The following is a 19,034-nucleotide window of genomic DNA, read 5'->3' as shown; positions in this document are numbered from 1 at the left end:
ACCTTTGGCCATACTAACTATTAATTGAGTTATTTTAATTAGATATTCATGAGTACTGTTTTATTGGTTTATGAACAAAAAATATTAAAATTTAAATTAGAAACCCTTAGAAAGCTTCATTTTTAGCTGCACTGCTTAAAAATAAAATTTACATTTGACGGTTGCTAATTTGTATCTTTTCTTCGACTATCCCTACATAGTTTTATTAAGACTGTTATAGGGACTTTTCAAATTTCTTAAAAGTTTAATTGTAGCTGTTTCGCTATCAACTTTACAAGCTATCTTTAAAGCAACTATAAACATTTTTTATATCATGGCATCAGGTGATGAACCATTTGGATCAGATTTATCCTTCCTTGAAGAAATTGGAGTCAAGTTAGAAAAACGGAGAAGCTGCTCATTAGTTGAGACAGCATCACCATGTGTAAAAAAGGCTCTTTTTCACCTTAAAAACCTTCAAGTTTGTTTTTCTGTAAGCTATTAGATATTTTTTAGTTGTTTATATGATCAGGTAAGAGTTTTTTTAATTAAATTTTTATGTATATAAAATATTTAAATTAAATGAGTGGTAGTATGTAATGTGATGATTAAAAGGTGTATCTTGACACCAGGTTCATTGACCATATTTCTTATAAGTATTCACCTTGATGTATTTGAAAGTTCTATTCTTAGATGAATGTTCAGAGATTAAAGTTTTGTTTTTAACACATAAACTTGTTAAAGGGGTACTGATTATATATGATTTTTTATCTATTTTTTATACATAATGTGATCAGGTTGTTATAAGTTAGTTGTTATTTATGAGATAATATTATAACTTTTGATATATAATTAAGAGTGTAAATCACTTTTTTACACCTTGATCTTATTTTTTAGAGGTTTAACTACACTACAAGTTTACTTTTACAAAATTTTAATATTTAAACAAAGTTTTGAGATACAGTTGGTTAAAGAGAAGAGTACAATAGGTTCTTCATAAAGAGGCGCAAACTAAAACAACAAAAAAAAAGACTGTTTAAAAAAAATCTATCTTCTTATGTTTTTTCAGAAATAAAATTAATTATTGAACGACAAATGCTCAAAAAGTTTTGTCCAAGCGCCTAGTGTACAAAAAAAAAATTGGTCACTTGGTCATACACCACAGATACAGTTTAATGTCTTTTTCAAGACATAAAATAATCAAAAAGATAATTTTTGGTTATTGGTCAGAAAAAAATTATTATTATTTTAAAAACTTACTTACAATGAGTAAAAGTTTTAAAATATTGTACAAAAAATCTCCTAAAAGTTTGAGGTATTTATCTTGAAATTGAAATGAATTATGATTTTTAGTGAAATAGTTATTTTTTGCTTTTTTAGTTTGTGCCTCCTATATATAACCTATTGTCTTCTAACCAATATATCTTAAAGGTTTGTTTGAATATTTAAAATTTGTAAAAAGATACTTGTATCTTAGTTAAAACTCTTTAATATAAGAACAAGTTGTGAAAAAGGTTGTTTACCTCCAATGTCCTTTGTATATATAGACATAGATAGTTTAACTAAAATACTTCTGTTTTTCATTAAACTATTATGTTGTCTAATATTTATAAACTCAGACAGATCTTAAGTCACTTCTTTTTTACAAAATTAAACCAAAATCAAAACATACACTTTAAGACAAAAACCATAATGTTATAGCATCATGTTATAGAGTTTTAACATGTACTAGCAAAGATTATATTTTGTAAACATCTTTAACATTAGAAAGATTTTGTAATTGTGATTATTTTTTGTTTAACATATGGGTGTATGATCCGAATTAAACTGAAAATTTATAAGCAGTTATGTAACTTTTGCTCTCAACCAAATATGCTGGCATATAGTATAAAATCTTTCTCAAATTTGGTTTCTGAGACTTTCTTTGACCAATGCTTGTTAGTAGGGCTTTTTGTTATAGTTATGTATTTTTTAACTGAAGTTAGTTTTTTTTTCTACAAGTTCATAGTTTTGGTAGTTTATCAACATAATTTTGAAAAAATCATAAAATAAAGTCATTGTAGTTAAATAAATATAAATAAAGATACAATATACAAATCAGTGTAAATAAAATCTTGATGAAAAAAAAAATTTTTAAAAGATTAAAAAATTGTATTTGTATTTTAAATTTAGAAATAAATATATACAGCATACTCTAAAGTTTTATATAAGCTTCAGAATTACACCTATTTATTTTTTGACTTTTGTTAGATTAGACTACTTCATATTAAGAATTTTTATAATTGTTTACAATTAAAGTTTTATAGAATATTTTATAAAATCTTGTTATCTACTACAATAAAGGGGTTGCCCAAAAACCTGGAAAGCTAAAAAATCTGTTATTTGACAATTTAGGCAAAGAAACCTAAAAAAACTTTTGAAAATAAGAAACCTGAAATTTGAAAAAAATTCACTAAAAATTTTAAAATTAAAAAGCTACTAAACTATATTTTTTTAACAAATTTTAGATGTAAAATAATAAGGTTATAGGTGTGGGGTTAGCCATGTTTTTTACAAGTTGATCCCATTTTATAGAGTTTTTACTTAGCTTCAAGTTGCTTTTTACCATTTAAAAAGTTTGAATTAGTTTTTGAGAGATTACCGGTCAAAGTTGGGCCGCATAATAGGTTCCATATTGGAAGGGAAAACTAAAACAGCAAAAAAAGACTATTTAATTTCAAATAAATATCCTACATTTTTCAAGCAATTTTCTTGAAACTTCCACAGTCTAATCTTTATACAAAAAAATAAAAATGTTACTTTGGATTAAAAAAAAAAATTATAAAATATTTTTTTTTTAAGTTTTGTCATAAAATTTTAACTTTTATAAATTATAAAAATTCACAAATAAGGTGTTTTTTCTTATAGTGTAAGGAACATTTCCTGAAAAGTTGAAGAAGACTGCTTGGAAAATGAATGAAGATATATATTTTTTGTGATTTAAAATATTTCTGAGAAAATTTACCATAAAAAACTTGCAGTCCATACGTTTGTATTGGAAACTTTTTATAAAAAATAAAATATCTCAAAAGTTAAATGATATTTTTGAATTTTATAAAAAACTGGCTTGTAGTTTATACTTGGAGCTTTCATATAAAAGCTAAAGTTATTTATTGTAAAAAAAAAATGTTGGACCCCCTATGCCCCTATTAAGTTAGACCAGAGTTTCCCAAAGTGGAAATTTAGGAATCCATGAAAAGCAAAGTGGCCACAGAGGGGCCACGAGGTCATAATTTAAATTCTAGAGTTGATGATGAAGAGCAAAAAAAAGAAGGTTTTAGGTGTTTTACTAGTAGTTTTGAAACTTACACTAGATATTCTGGAGTTGATAATGAAGAGTAAAAAAAAAGGTGTTAGGTGTTTTTAGTGGTAGTTTTGAAACTTACACTAGATATTCTAGAGTTGATAATGATGAGCAAAAAAAAAGGTCTTAGGTGTTTTTAATGGTAGTTTTGAAACTTACACTAAATATTCTTGAGTTGATTCTGAAGAGGTAAACAAAAAGGTCTCATGTTTTTTTTAATTGTAGTTTTTTGAGTTATCTTGTTGAAGGGGGCCATAGCTTTTTTAATTTCTGTTAAGGGGGCCTTTAAAAAAAAGTTTGGGAAACCCTGGGTTAGATATTAAATTTTTTTAAATTGTTTTATTTAGAACTTTATTTATTTTAAACACATTTAAATTAACATTTCAGTATCTTTACAATGTTTTTATACTATTTAAGACAATTGTTAAGCTTAAATTTAATATATTATTAAATCAGACAAAAGTACTTGTACTTTCTTAATAACTACAAATAAGGTTGCAAAATGACACATGCATTATTGTTGATGGTCGTCCAGTTCAGTTTATTTTTATATCATGTTATCTTATACAGCGTGTCATTGTCTTATTTTTTTTTACAAACAATAATAGAAAAAAAAAATTTTGCTGAAATTAAGTGCTACTTTAAAATATTCAAAACACTTTTTTAAAGTTGTGTGTTAATTAAAACTGTGTATAAAACAGTAAATTAAAAAACTAGAGAATAGTTTACAAATCTTTTCACAAACAAAAGTCTTCTAATTTTCTGTATTAAGTTATATTAAAGCCTGATTCAGCTTAAATTGTTGTTACTGCTGTAATTTTTAACTTCAGAAAGCTTTTTTTGCTTGTTTTTTATTCATTTATGGAGAGGTTATTAGACTATATCTGTTATATATTTTATTTATTTTATTTTTTATCTTTAATTCTTTCTTTTTAGAGTATACTTGATCATGGAGGCACATTAAAAGTTCCTAATAAAAAAATAGGTTTGCTGATTTGTTTTTTATACTTAACTGGAATTACTAGTTCCTTTTCACATAAAGTTAGTATAAATAACTAGAATTTATTTTGTAAATGTTTCCATTTAAACAGAAAAACACTATTTAGCATTTGGTTTGACTTAACTTTATAATATTTAATTTACACGTATGTTTTTGTAGATGTTTCATTTTATATTTTGCTATACTTTATTTAAAAAAAAATTAAATGAAACTAAATTAAAAGTAAACTATTTTGGTTACTAAAACACCTCATGATTTTCTTCATAAGGAAGTTTGGACAAAAAACGTTAAATAAAGTTTCACACTAATTAACCAGACACAGTTTTTATCACAGAAGCAGTTTATTTCCATTATTTTTAGAAAGTAAGTTTTCAGCTAATAATACCTTGTGGGAAGCAGAGTTTTGCTTTGCGTGCTGCAGTTTGCCTTGTCTTGTTCTAGTCCTTAAAGTTTTATAATAAGTTTTAGTGTTTTATCAAAATGTTCCTTACAGTTAATTTTATATATACTTATAAAACATACATCATCTTTTAACTGGTTAAGGTTTTAAAAGTTACAAATTTAAAAATACTAACAGAATGCCATGAATTGAGGTTCTTGCATAACAGTGATTCGTCTGAAATTAGTTGTACGGACAAACTATCTTTTGAAAATGAACTTGTTGTTAATAAAAGTAATGTTTCTTTTAATTGAAGTAAATTAGGTCTTTCACGAGTACAAATTTAAAAGTGTAAAAGATTGTTTAAGTCAAATATATTTAGAACTCTTTTAATCTAAATGTATATTTTAATTTAAACAAAAGTTTTATCTTGATAATAATAAAAAAAAGCCATTAGAATAAAATATATTTGATTTTTTGATGAGTTGATTTCCTGTAACTAGAACAATTTTTAAATAATTAATAGAATGACAAATACATACCTCAGTATACTTTGTGTATAAATATAATAAACGACTTTTATTTTATAAATTTGTAATTGTAGAAAAAAGGGTATTAAGGGTATAAGTTAGTTAAAACAAGTTTATAAAACAACTTTTCAGATACTAATTTTTAGCTACTAGTTTCTTACAGTATTTAAGTTTTAAAGTAGTTTTCTAGACATAAATTTACTAAGTCCGAGAGTTTATATAGGTTCAATAAATAAGCATAAAATAAAAGAAAATAAAATTTTTCTGGTTAATTATATATTATCTCCTATAATTTTAACACAATTGTTTTCAAAGTTTCCTAATCAAGTCTTTAACAAGTAATAAACAAACTTTATGTTGTAATTTACAAAAAAATGTATATAGCTATGTCGTTTTCATTAAAAAAATAAGTTTTGTAATAAAATACCTAGTTTATAAAATGATAATAACATAACATTTTTTGTAGTCATGCAAAAAACATTTTGTAAAAATTGAGACTCCTAGCGTAAAAATCTAAAAACTGATATGCTTTCAGTGAGATTTTAAAGTTTCTCACAAATTTTTTTGTAAACTACTTTTTCTTCACACTTTTCTATTAGAAATTTTGTTCAAAACTGAGTTTATCACAAAGTTAACTTGAGTTTTTCTTTAAATTTAATATATGTTATATAATTTTTTGTACAAATAATGATTAGTTTTAATTTTTGTATTAAAAATATTGAACCCTCCCCCCATTTCATTGATTAATTTAATTTAAACATAATGTGATTAAATATAAAAAGATAAAAAAAATTAATCTGTCCAAATTATTTAAATAATAAAATTATTTGTCTGTAAAGTAATTTTAACAAGTTTAGATAAATTTTAAGAATTATTAGAAAATAAAACTCTAAATAATAAATGATATATGAAAAATTTTGACTTAATTTTCAATAGGTTGACAGCTTAAACAGTCTGGCATTTATTAACTGATAAGCATTTAAAAAACGATGTCAAATTGTTATAAAAATTTTTAACTAGTTTAAAGGCCTTATAGGTATGTAAAAGTTGTTGTAGATGCAACAAGTTTTATATATTTTTGTTAAAACAAGTAAAAATAGTGCTTCGGTTAGTTTAAGAAAAAAAAAAAACTTATCGGTGTTTTAGGTATTTAGGTTGTGTCTTAGGGCCAATAAGTAGATTTTTTTTGTTTTAGTTACATAAACTTTAAACACTCAATTTAGAAAATGTATTTAATTCTATTTGTTATACTATTTTGTACGTAAAATAAATTGTTCTTTGGCTATAATTTCTACTTCAGTACTGCCTAAGTGTTGTTTTTACTTTATAACGTAATGAATTCTTAATTTTTATTCTTTTTTATTACTATATATAAACAATTAACAAGGTGTAAGTTAAACATCATTTGAGCTTAGTATAAGTAAGTTTAGCATATTTTTTATGTTTACAAATAAAAACTTTAATTTCTTTTAGGAAAAGAACTTTATCATCTTAAAAACTATCAAGAGACTCCAAAAGAAGTTTTTAGACAGGTCTATTTTAACTTTCTAAAACTATTAAATATTAGTTTTTAAGTTTGTTTTTTTCTTACTTTTTTTATGTTACTATTTACTGTAAATTCATTTAATGAAAAAACGTAACGGAAAAAATGTAATCGTTATAGGTTACTGAACTTATACTAAGGCTAGAAGATGACCGTGCTGTCACCGAAAAACAGCTACAAATAGAGAGAGATCGATTGAAGTTTTTGAATGGAAGACTTGAAAATATAATGATTGAAAGAATGGTAAAGTTACCACAACTTGTTCAGCGAGGTGTTTTAATTAACTTTATAGTTTTTGACATACGTTATATAATCTGAAACACAGGTTACAAGTACCTTTTCGGAACTTTATCTTTAGTAGACTTATTTATAAGCTTTTAGAAGGTTATATCTTATACTATTGTTTTAAAAGAAAATTTTCGAATTTAGTTTCTTTAAGTTTAGATGTTTTTGATTTAAAATTTGATTTTAAAATTGTTAATGGTAGATTTCTACTAATAAAAATATATTATTTAGTAACAAGCCTTTTAAAAAATATTTATTTTAAACCACAATTTTTAAATAGATTTCTAGAGGCTTAATACTACTTGTAAAACTTAACTGGTACAGTTATTTTGGATGCTTTGAAATATAGTTATTAAACTACTATCTAAACAAATTACACAAGTATAACTAGTCTTAAACTATACTAATATATAGCAAGTTTAGACTATTAAAATGTATGAAAAAATGATATAAAAGATATAATGTTAAATAAAAACCAAAAAAATATGATATAAAATTATATAACTAACTCAACTAATAAATTATTACATCATGCTACTTTTTTTTATAGAAAATTATTTTCATGCTAATAAACATTTCTCTGATGATAACTTGGTGCTTATGGTAAGTTTAAAATAATCTTAAGGTAGAGTTAGTTTTAATGACAAATATATGTTACATAGTTATACCCTTACTGAGTTAAGTTTCTATTTCAAGGTCTAGCTTGAGTTACGAATTCTGGTTATTTCTAGGGTATAAAATCAATAAGTAGTACTGTTATTTTGTTTCAAGTTTGTTAAAATTTACTTTCAAACATTACAACGCTAGGGCAGTATATTTAACACTTTTATTTTAGACACCAAATACAGTTGTACCCTATATTATGAAATTAAAAATAGTGTTAAAAAGTTACTTTTTTTAAGAATAACTTTTAAGAAGAATTTATGTTATTCAAAAAAAAAGTTAAATATTGTTGAGTTAGTAAAAGTATACTAAACAAATTATTATCCTGTTTGTAAATCGATAGCTTCAATCAAAAAAGTTTTCTTTTTCTTTTAACAACTGCTGTTATCAATTTATAAATCTTGAAGTTTGAATATTTTTATAATAAATATTATAATTTGTTTGTTCTCATTATATATAAAAATCATTTATTTATAACTATTTAAGTTTTGTAATCCTAAGTTGAATTGAAAAAAAAGTATATATGCATCAAATACATTCATCCTTAAATTATTTTTCTGAACACAACTTACACTTTACACTAGGGATAGTCAACTGTTCTAGTCAGCGGACCAAGTTTACTATGAATTTTTTTTGTAAGATGTGTAATGTAATTTTGAGTAATATTTTATAAAAATTAGAAATAAAATTTCAAATAAAAAACGCAATGAAATGATTCTTCGATTAGAGTTACTGAGTATTTGAAAATAAAACAAGACACATTGTAAAGTATGTGTTACTAAAAAGCTCAACTTATTTTATTTGTACAAGATATATTGAAGCTAAAAATACTTCGATAGCCAGAGGTTTCTGTTGACGTAACGGATCCGCTGGCCGTACATTGCCCATCATTACTATAAACCATACTTTATTATTATATATAATGTTAGGCTATTTATTAAGTTCAATTTACGATATTAATAAAGACAGTGGAATTATATTAATTACAGAACACGATGCTTGTGCAAAAAACTTAGGAGAGTTAGATTGGCACATAAACAGCTCAAGTTTAAAAAATCAAGATAGCGTTAGCTTGTTGAGAGGAGTTGAAGCCTACAACATTAAACTTAAGCAGGAAATAACTACTGTTGAAGAAAACGCGTTAGTTTTCCTATTTAATATGCAGTTGTTTTACTAAAATATTTAAACAAATTTTGTATTTTTTGTTATATTTCTTACTAAATTATTCTCGCTATTTAGTCATGACGTAACAAAATTTGTTAATTTATGGAAAATGACTACATTGTTTGTTCTTAATTAACATTTTGTAAAAATTTAAAAAATGTCCATTATTTAAAACAAATTTTATTAAAACTTGAATAAGTAGATATGACTTATGTTTTGTTAAAGTAGTTTTATGTTTCATATTTAGTATAAAGTCTAAAGGAAAAGTTGAATTGTACAAATTACATTGAAAAAAAAACTTTTTTATTGATATTAAAAGCTTTTTTCATACAAGTTAGAGGTTTTATGTGGGATTGTCATTATTATTATACCTTCTATACTTAATTTTATTTTTAATTTACTTGTTGTAAAAAGGTCTTATACAGCTTTGAAATTATTTCAATATTTTTTGATAAATTATTTATGCTTTGGTATATCGAAATTGTCTTAAGTGTGAATCTAAAACATATTTTTAACATTAATGAATGTTTATCAGAGATAGTTAAATTAGGTGTTAACTTCTTAAAGATCCAAATTATAAAAATGTAGACTATTGTTTAGCACATTTAAGTATAGTTAAAAAGATAAATAATATTTTCAACAACCTAAGTTAAATTGCCAAAATAAATCGTTGTACATTTAAACTTAATATTATTCTAATCCAGACAGTAGAAAAATGTTACATTAAAATGGATTGCACATGCTTAAGAAACGCTCAGAATGTTCGGATTTTGTTTTTAATAGTACAAAGCTTTCAAGTTTTAATTTATTTAAAAGTTATTTACTTAATTTAATGAAATTGAGGAACACTTTCACTTTTCTTTCACATGGACACATACACACTCACTTCAAATATATTAGTATAGTTGTATAACCTAATAAATACATAATTTTTATTATTTTATTAATTTATTATACACTTATTTGTATATACATGTTACTTTCCATTCTCTAACCTGGTTTTTTACCTCGTACTAAACTATATATTTTTCATGCTCCTTTATGTGTTAAGTTACAAGTTTAATTGGTAGCCTGTATTCAAATCACTTTTTAACCGTGCTTTTTTGCTTACTACGCCCAATAGATCGGTGAGAGATTTTTTTTACTTCTGGTTTATACTTAGAGCATTACCACCTTGTTATTTTATATTTTACATTCATATTAAACATAAGCTCGTAGTTTATTATATATTTAATATATTAGTATAACATCTTTTTTTTATAACAATAAAAATAACAATAACAATCTTTTCTAAAGAAATAATTAATTACCTTACGTAATATGTAAGGCATATGCAGTTTAAATTGTGGTGGTTTTATGCACAGTGTTGTAACTTAAATATAGGTCAGGGCTTTGAATGCTTAATAGCAATTTTAATTTTGTGCTTTGGTGCCTTTTGGGTCTTCGTGTAAGTGGTTTAACTTTAGTCTGTTATTTTAAGTTGTACTTTATTTTACTTATATTATAATTTTGATTTAATCATTGTTGATATTTTATAGATATATATTACCCCGAGTTTCTATAGCTTCAATTACCTTGAATTATAATTAAATGATAAGTATACAGTATTTCGTGAAACTTCAATTTAAATTTATGTTAAATTTGTTAATATATATGTAGTTTATTGAACGACAAAAATACGCTCAAAATATTTGGTTCTAGGACCTGGTGCACGAAAAAACCTTTCGGTTATCGAGTCGCACACCACGGATACCTTTTAAAGTCTTGTCCAGTTTAATAATACTTCTTCTTAACTTATTATGTATTTTAAATAGTTGTGAAAACTATGTTTAATTGAAATGCCCGGCTGTTTTTTTCCAGACATAAAGAATGTATTATCTATCTTACAATGCAAGGTAAAGGAATTTTTTAAATTTTAATGTATTAGAACATAATATTGTGACGTAATTATTAGTTAATTTTTCGACACCATTTAGTCTTATGAATTAGTATTTTTTCAACTTTCATCTGAGTAGTTTATATTTTGATTTGTTATTTTATTTTGTATTTTACTTAATTTTATCATAAATTAGATTTAATAACTACAAACATTATATAGTTTTATAACAGTCGGATTTATTATTATATATTATATCTATTATTAACCATTAATCTACAATAAACTATAGTAGTTGTTCTTATTTTTAATAAAAACATTTATAAACATACCAGGGTTGCTACTTTACCTGGAAACCTGGAAAACCTGGAATTCGACAATTTAGGCAAAAATAACCTGGAAAAACCTGGAATTTGAGAAATTTTGAAAAAAAACCTGATAAAACCTGGAATTTTGATCAAAAAACCTGGAAAAACCTAAATTCTTAATAATTTTAACATTTTCAGTAGTAAAATTTCGATTAGACACAAAAAATCTATCATATAAATAAGATTTTTTTGTCATCATTAAATTTTTTTTTATAAAAAAACATATCTAAAGTAACTTTACAGTATTTTTTCAATGTTTCTATACTATTTTGCACAGTTTGTTATATAGAAATTAACTTAAAACTAAAGATAGACCCAATAATGTGTACTTTTAAAAACCTGGAAGAAATTTGGAAAACCTGGAAAAAATTTTGAAAAAACGAGTGGCAACCCTGACATACTTGAGCTTCTATTACAGTATTTATTTTTTACAGAGCTCCGTTGAAGTGTTTAAATTGTTAACACACAGAAACATGTGTTAGTTTAATAAAGAAGAATACGGTGTAAATTTGTTAAAATATATTCCAGTGAACTTGTTTTGCTAGAATATTTATTAGCAAACTATTAACTTTAAATTTTGAATAGTTATATAAGTGTTATATATTTTTTTATATTTATTAAAAAAAGAAGTATATAAAAAAAACATCTTGTAAAACTTCTAAGTAGCTTTTGAAAATAAATCTTCGGTTTTTTTCTCATAAAAATAGTAAACCAGATGGCAGAACTTTCACTGAGATTTAAATAATTCATTGATATTATAGTAAAATTATTTTAGTTATGCAATTTTGGAGAAATTATTAGTAAATCAGAAAGTTTAAGATAAAAACCTAAACTAAAAAAAAACTTATCATACGGTCTCTGCTTACCCATCATGCTGTTTTGCTAATGTATTTATCTCGGGATAATTTGAACGAGTAGAATAAAAAGTGTTCTCAGTTTTCTACGAACGCAATACTTGTTTAGTTGCAACCCTACAGAATCTAAACGCCAGTATGACTTTATTTATAGTTGTTAGTACTTATAGCTTATAAGTGCTACTTTATTGGTATTACTGCTTATTTGTAAGTTGCTACCTAAGTGATTGAATTATATTCTCTAGGTCTACGATAACTTTATTAAAACACTCAAGTTTGAAACGATATAAAATAAACACATTTGTAAACAAATCAGTGTGATACGTTTTTAGTGAAAACGTTACTAATCTCGTCAACTCGTTTCCTGTAATCAAAGTAAAGATTTGGGAAGTAGTTAATTTAAGCGTATAATACAAGTAATGACCAACTTAATGTAGCAGTAATGATTGCCGAAACAAATCTTAATTAATTGACCTAAAAATAAATTAAATGCACGTATTTCAACATAACTGTACTAAAATATAAGGAATTTGCCTGAAAACCAAACGAAAAATGCATTAATTTTATTATGATTTGTTCTCATGAACTGCTTCATACTGAAAGTGAGAAGATTAATTAAATTCTAGTAGGAAATGGTTATCAATCAGAGCTGATAAAAAGAGTCATAAAATCACACGATGACAACTGTAGGAAGCCTAAAATGTTTGGACCTGAGAAACTTTTTGCAGTTCTTAAACTACAATATTTGGGTAATGTATCAAGTTTATTTGAGAAGAAAATGCAATAACTAACACAGTCGACTTATAACCAAGTTAAGCCTAGAGTAATATTTGTTTCTAAACCAGTTCTTAGATTGGAAGTCATAGACCCAATATCCTACTATGATAAAAGTTGTATTATTTACGAATTTAATTGCTTCTGCGAAAGAAGTTATATTGGACAAACATCTAGGCATCTAAAATGAGAGTGAATGAACATATAACGAAATGTGAATTAAACTTTATAAAAGATAAGACTAATAATAAGACGAAAGCTGTTATAAATGCGACACAAAGATCTTCGATAGCAGAAGATCTGATTAACAACGTTGATTGTGCAAAGAACTATGATTTATCAAGATTTAAGATTATTTACAATTGTACAAATTCCATTGATTTGGTTAGATTAGAAGCAATCTTAATATTTTTAAATAAACCTGAACTGTGTAAGCAGAAAGAGTTTGACTATAAGGTTTTTATATTTGTTTAAAAGTGTCATTGGTAAATTTGTTTAAAAGTTTCCTTGGCTATTTTATTTACTTAAAATTGTCTTTGTTTGTTTTAAACATTTTGTTTCGTTTTGTAATTTAAAATGTTTATTTTTTTGCTTTAATTACTATTTTACATCAATTGGTTTTTGTTTATTGGTTTTTCCTGCAATCTAATAACTTAAGTAGTTTTCTAAAGTTTATTGTTATCATTTAAAAAACTAAAGTTTTACTTCAAATGTTTATAGTAAGTTTCTGATGAGTTGCAGTGAAAATGTATTAAAACCATTATTGAAAAACATTGATTGTTGATTAAATAGGTAAAAACTATATCAGACTTATGTTTTTAATGTTAAAAAAGAATTTTATTCTGCGATCGCTCTATATACTTTTTTATAACCTTTTTTTTGTGCTATAAACTGTTTTATAAGTCCAACCAGTGAAATCTTTTTCTTAAAATCTAACCTGCCGACTAGAAAAGTTGCCCACCCTATCTTACTTAGTAAGTTTTTTTTCGTAATTGATTTTTTAGTCTCTTACGTTTTACACTAAACTTCTGAAACCATTACTTCTGAAACTTATAAAACTTAGCGTAGCATATAGTTGATCAAAACTTTTTGTAGAAATTTAGTTGTTGAACAGTATTTATATATTTTTTGAACTTTTTTGTATTTATTTTATAAAACATACCAAAATTTATTAAGTCGGACTGAAAAAATACAGTTTAATCTAGTTTATAATAATGAATAAACCTGTTTTTAGTTTGTTATAAACTATTCTCTTATTGTGGACAACACAAGCTTTTTGAACTTTATTTTATTTAAAAATTATTTTTAGCGTTAGACTGCTGGGTTAGATAGAATATGAATGGTAATATTGATAGTAGAAAAAGTACTTTTTATGGGTTAAGACTTAAAAAAAAAAACTACTAAGAACATAGTCATACTAAACCGATTAGTAAAGTAAAGTTTTGTTCTGAATTTAGGCTAAAGGGAATTAATTATTAAAATATTTTTAGAAACTATGTCAAACTTCTATTAGCTGACACTTATTTAAAAAGTGTTTAGTAGAAAAACGCTTTTAAAAGATAATTTACAAATAAAATATTCAACTTACAAATAAAATAATAACTATAACAGTATAATGTTTTAGTATTTTTTGCATCAGCAAACTTTATTTATTTTTTTAACTTTATATCAGGAAGTAAAAAATAAATAGTAAGCTTAAGCTTTGATAATTAATTAGCTTTTACTAAAAATTTAATTATCATTAGATAACTTTTCAATACAATTTGTCTAAAATTATATGTTATGTATTAGCACTAAATGTTTGTGTATAGTCACATGAGTTAAGTTTTTATCCACTAACCGTAATTAATTATGCTTTCTAGTCAAGTATTCAAGGTTACTATAAGGAATAATGTATTAGACATGTTATTTATAGTTAATTATCCTAAGTAACAAGTTAAACCTTTGCGAAACCCTGATATAATCAAACCAATAAAAAATAATTCATTTAATTATACAATAAAAATTTAAAAGTATTAAATACTTCATATTTTGTTTCTGTTATCGATCATAATAAAATATTTTAAAAATTGTTAGAAATACTTTGAGTAAGGTTTTATATCATAATCATTTTAACTACATTTTATTAAAAGTATCATGTTTAGAAGTACTATGAGTTTAATTAGTGCCATAAAATTTCTATATAGGTAATAAGTTAGCTAAAATTTAACTTTGGTGATCAAAACTGCTGATAGTTTTTTGTTTTTATTTATGAAATGTAATTTTATTGGTCTGTACGATGAATTATTATCTTAGTGACATAAAATTAAAGTTAAGATTTAATAAAGTAAAAACTTTATAGTTTTTTCTAAATTTTAGGTTTGTATCAAATAAATTTAAATTATAACTATTGATCATTTCAGTCCATTGTTAAGAGAAAAGTTAGAAACGGAGAAAATACTTCTTGAAGAAACTAAAGTACTGCAAGAAAAAGCAGAAGAAGTGAGTTATATAACAAAAACTTAAATTTGACTGTTCTACAAAAATACGCTTTTACGTTTACATAAAAAATTGAACTGCACTCATTAAAATTTATTTTACGAACACTTATTTAAAACTTAACAATTTTTTGATTTGACTGTTAGTGTTAAACAGATTGTTTGTCTAAAAGAGATGTCGACAGGCATTTGGTGGTTGCGGGCCAATTTTGAGTATAAATAAACGCTGACCGCAGTTGTAGTTTTACTTTCCCAGAATATCTAGTGTAAGTTTTAAATTCACCCTAAATTGTAACTGAGACCTTTTTTTGCACTTTAATTCAAATTTCAGAATATCTAGTGTAAGTTTTCAAAATTTTCTTTTTCGGGTCGTAATTGCATGTTCACGGGCCGCAGGTTATACCTTTCATTGACCCCATCCAGTTTAAAATATCAACATACTCGCTGGCCGCAGTTTGCAGACTCATGGTCTGAACCAGTGGCGTAGCGTGGTATTTTGGTCAGGGGGTGCGCAATTTTTTTTCTTACACTAATTACATTTCCCCTAAACTAAAATTTTTGTAATTAGTTCTAAAAAGATCTTTTTAGAAGTAATATAATTGAAATAAATTTATTAAGTAAAATAAGTTCGAAGTAACTGTTTTAAAAAATACTTATATATTACAAAATTAAACAAACAAAAAAAAGTATAAATTTCATTAGAATTACTTATACTTCAAAATGTAAACTTACTAAATGAAAGTTGTTTTTACTACTTACAGTAAACTTTATATCTTTGAAAATGGTTATATTCTATAAAACGAAAGTATCTGTTTTATTTACAAAGATAAATATCAGTCTCTTTAATATACAATACAACAGTGATAACAACACCTCATTGCACATAATTTAAATAAAGTCACACAGAAGTAAAAATAGACTAACTTTAAAACTGTTATTACAGTTTATTACAACTTTGTAAAATAGTCAAATGTATACTTTTTAAATTTAATTTATCTGATTGTATTTGTTTAAAATAAAGATCGCAAACAAAGTTTATTTCTCATGGCCGACACGCTTTTTCTTGCATTTTTACAAAAATAAAAACTAGCAGTAGTCTTAACATTTATTGTAGCATAAAAAAAAACTTGTAAAATTGCTTAATTTTTCTTTAAGCGTGACGTATTTTTGTAAACTTTTTGTAGAAAAACCTGCCATAAGGTTATACTACAGTGGTGCATTACATTAATTGCGTGCTTTTTGAGTCTAAATTCTTATGAAGTTAATGAAGTTATAAAATTTTTCCTTATGGAGTCTTTCATCAACTTCGGTGCACACTTTCGTTTGCGCACCGAATCAGTATACTGGGTAATTTTCCTAACTTGTCACTAATTGGTATTCAAAATTTCGTTTAACTTTTTGTATACTAGATTAAAATAGTTGAAAAAAGGCAAATTAAGCAGAAAAAATAAAAAATAAAGGATAAAGATATTTATTTTTTTTTCTACTTCTTTTTTTTTTGGGTGGCACGCATGCGCCAGTGTCCCTCCCCACGCTACGCCCCTGGTCTGAACCAAAGAAAAAACAACTAAACATAAAAAACATTACATAAAAGACGGATTTTAATTTTAAGCAACCGTCAATTTTCAAATAAATTAATACTTGAAATATTTTTATTGTAGTTATTCCTTAGCAGTTTTTTTGTTATATACTAGGTGAAAAATATTTTTTCTTAGTTTTTACTTGCTAGTATTTGTTGTACTTTGAAAAATAGTCTTATAAGTCTTGTAATTCTCATACCCATTTTATTTTTTATCTAAATAAAATATTATATTGATACAGACATTGTTTTAACGTAATTTTGCTTTATGAAGTTTTTCTTGGTCCACTTTATTATTTAAATCTTTAATTTTTTTTATGGATGTTTACCTTTGCAGCAATTTTTTAGAATAACACAGTAAGAAGTAGTTTCTGCAATGTATTAGAATAAGTTTTTAAAAGCTTAATTGTTTTTTTTATCGAAGTTGAACACTAAAAAGGCAAACAAGCAAACTAAACTATTTTTTCTATAATTTTATAGCAATATCAAAAAATAAAATTCAAATCTAATGTAAATAAAAAGTTATGAAAAATGTTTGTAGGATAGTTTTCAGGAAAGCTTAAACAAAACTTTTATACATGTATATTTTTTTTGTTATTTTTACTTAGAGTTTTTTTATTGGTCAACAAAGGAATATTTCTAAAAGTTTTAAGTTTTTGATTTTTAAAACTTATACTATGGTATATTTTTATAAAAGCTTCCAAGAAGTTGTATTTTCCTCTGCTACTAAATTTGCCTCTGTATTTTCGATGGGTACTGGTCTGTTTTGCACAAAGAGGCACATTTGCACGACGTCGCTTTTGCTCGAAGGATAACTATTGTATGAGTTGTCAATTTTGTTCAAGTTGTCAATTTTGCACGATTTGTCAATTTTGCACGAGGCATCAATTTTGCACGATATGTCTTTTTTGCACGAAGTCAGGGTTAGGGTAATGGTCAGAATTAAAACGTGAAAAGAGACGCCGTGCTAAACTGGCAACTCTTGCAAAAGTTACGCCCTGCAAAAGTAACCCTTTGTGAAAAAGTGACACCCACCCCATTTTAATTGCTATAGACTAAGCTACTAAATAAGGATTAAGAAAATAACTTGTTATTTTGCTTAGCTTATCTGTAAATAGTAAACACTTAACGACTAAGCACTCATCTTTTACTCACACTTTATACAGTTTCAGAGTAATGTTGCTTAAACAGTTTGCGTTTATGAATTTGGGTAATTTTCGTTTCTAGATAGCTCGTTCTAGAATCAATTCTAAGATTCGTATTATGTTTAAATTATAACAAAATAGGAAAAATTTCTTTACTTTATAAAGTGTTATATCAAATGTAAGTAAATAATATTTTACAAAATATGTGAAGTCTGTGCTTACCCACTTAAAAAAAGTTAAAAGTACGCTTAAGTGTATAATTATTTCTAAAAAAGTTAGAGTTTAAATTTATATCATTTATGTTATTTCTGTAAAGGACATATACATTTCTTTCATATAAATAAAAAGATAAATTAATTTTACTACATAGTTTTTATATACTTCAATCAATTACAGCTACTGTTAAAAGTAAATGTAAGGTTATCAAAAGTCAAAGAAGATTATGATGAAGAAAAAAAAATTGCTGACGCTGAAATTAAAACTTGCGATGATGAATTAAGTGATATAAAAAGACAGCTTCAAAATTTAAGGTTATTTTACTGACATATTATGTTTGGGATTTTTTTTGTTTTATAAGTATTTGTAAGATGCGTTTACTGCAGCTTTATTTTGCTATAAATCTTGCTTAACTAAGCATATCATTGTTATTAGCTCAGTAAATGATCATTATTTTCAATTACAATTTGATTAAAAATGTTTTAGATTAGCTCTAGATATTTTTACATACAACTTGGTACATATAAAAATCAACTTGAGTTAAAACTTAGTCTACTTTCTATAACATTTCTAGTCAAAAGTTCATAGTTATTTAAAGGAATAATGTATTGAACATGTCATCTACATTGTACTTACTACTTTAGAAAAAAATAAAATACACTTTAAATCTTAATAAGCTGAAAAGTATAATTAAAAAAGCTCAATTTATGTTTTTAGAGTAAATTTTATAACTGGTACGTTGTTTTAATAACAATAATTAAAAGTCAGATTTCAAGTTTTTTTTCTTATTTAGTAGAAGTTTCTAAATTCGAAATTGAGTTACATTTATTCTTGTTGACAGAGTCTCATATAGACATTA

At 24.8% G+C, this 19,034-nt stretch overlaps 1 protein-coding gene across 2 annotated transcripts in view; it reads left to right on the top strand.

Moving 5' to 3' along the window:
- Positions 1–289: 289 nt before the first annotated feature.
- LOC145829490 (uncharacterized) overlaps positions 290–19,034 on the top strand; it is a 45,314-nt gene continuing 26,569 nt past the window's right edge. Inside the window, exons 1-8 of one of the 2 annotated variants that reach the window (XM_082937301.1) lie at positions 290–460; positions 4,259–4,307; positions 4,900–4,995; positions 6,705–6,763; positions 6,895–7,045; positions 8,712–8,862; positions 15,161–15,239; positions 18,356–18,489. In XM_082937301.1, the coding sequence (XP_082793427.1) occupies positions 314–460; positions 4,259–4,307; positions 4,900–4,995; positions 6,705–6,763; positions 6,895–7,045; positions 8,712–8,862; positions 15,161–15,239; positions 18,356–18,489 (866 nt within the window). In that variant the 5' untranslated portion in view covers positions 290–313. The remainder of the gene's footprint in view (positions 461–4,258; positions 4,308–4,899; positions 4,996–6,704; positions 6,764–6,894; positions 7,046–8,711; positions 8,863–15,160; positions 15,240–18,355; positions 18,490–19,034) is intronic. The other variant, XM_082937302.1, reaches the window with a different exon arrangement.

This window comes from Thalia democratica, chromosome 2 (genome assembly GCF_965202585.1).
Source record: "Thalia democratica chromosome 2, ktThaDemo2.hap1.1, whole genome shotgun sequence".
Taxonomy (NCBI): domain Eukaryota; kingdom Metazoa; phylum Chordata; class Thaliacea; order Salpida; family Salpidae; genus Thalia; species Thalia democratica.
The sequence above is the reverse complement of the archived record's forward strand: the minus strand, read 5'-3'. Positions and strand labels throughout refer to the sequence as shown.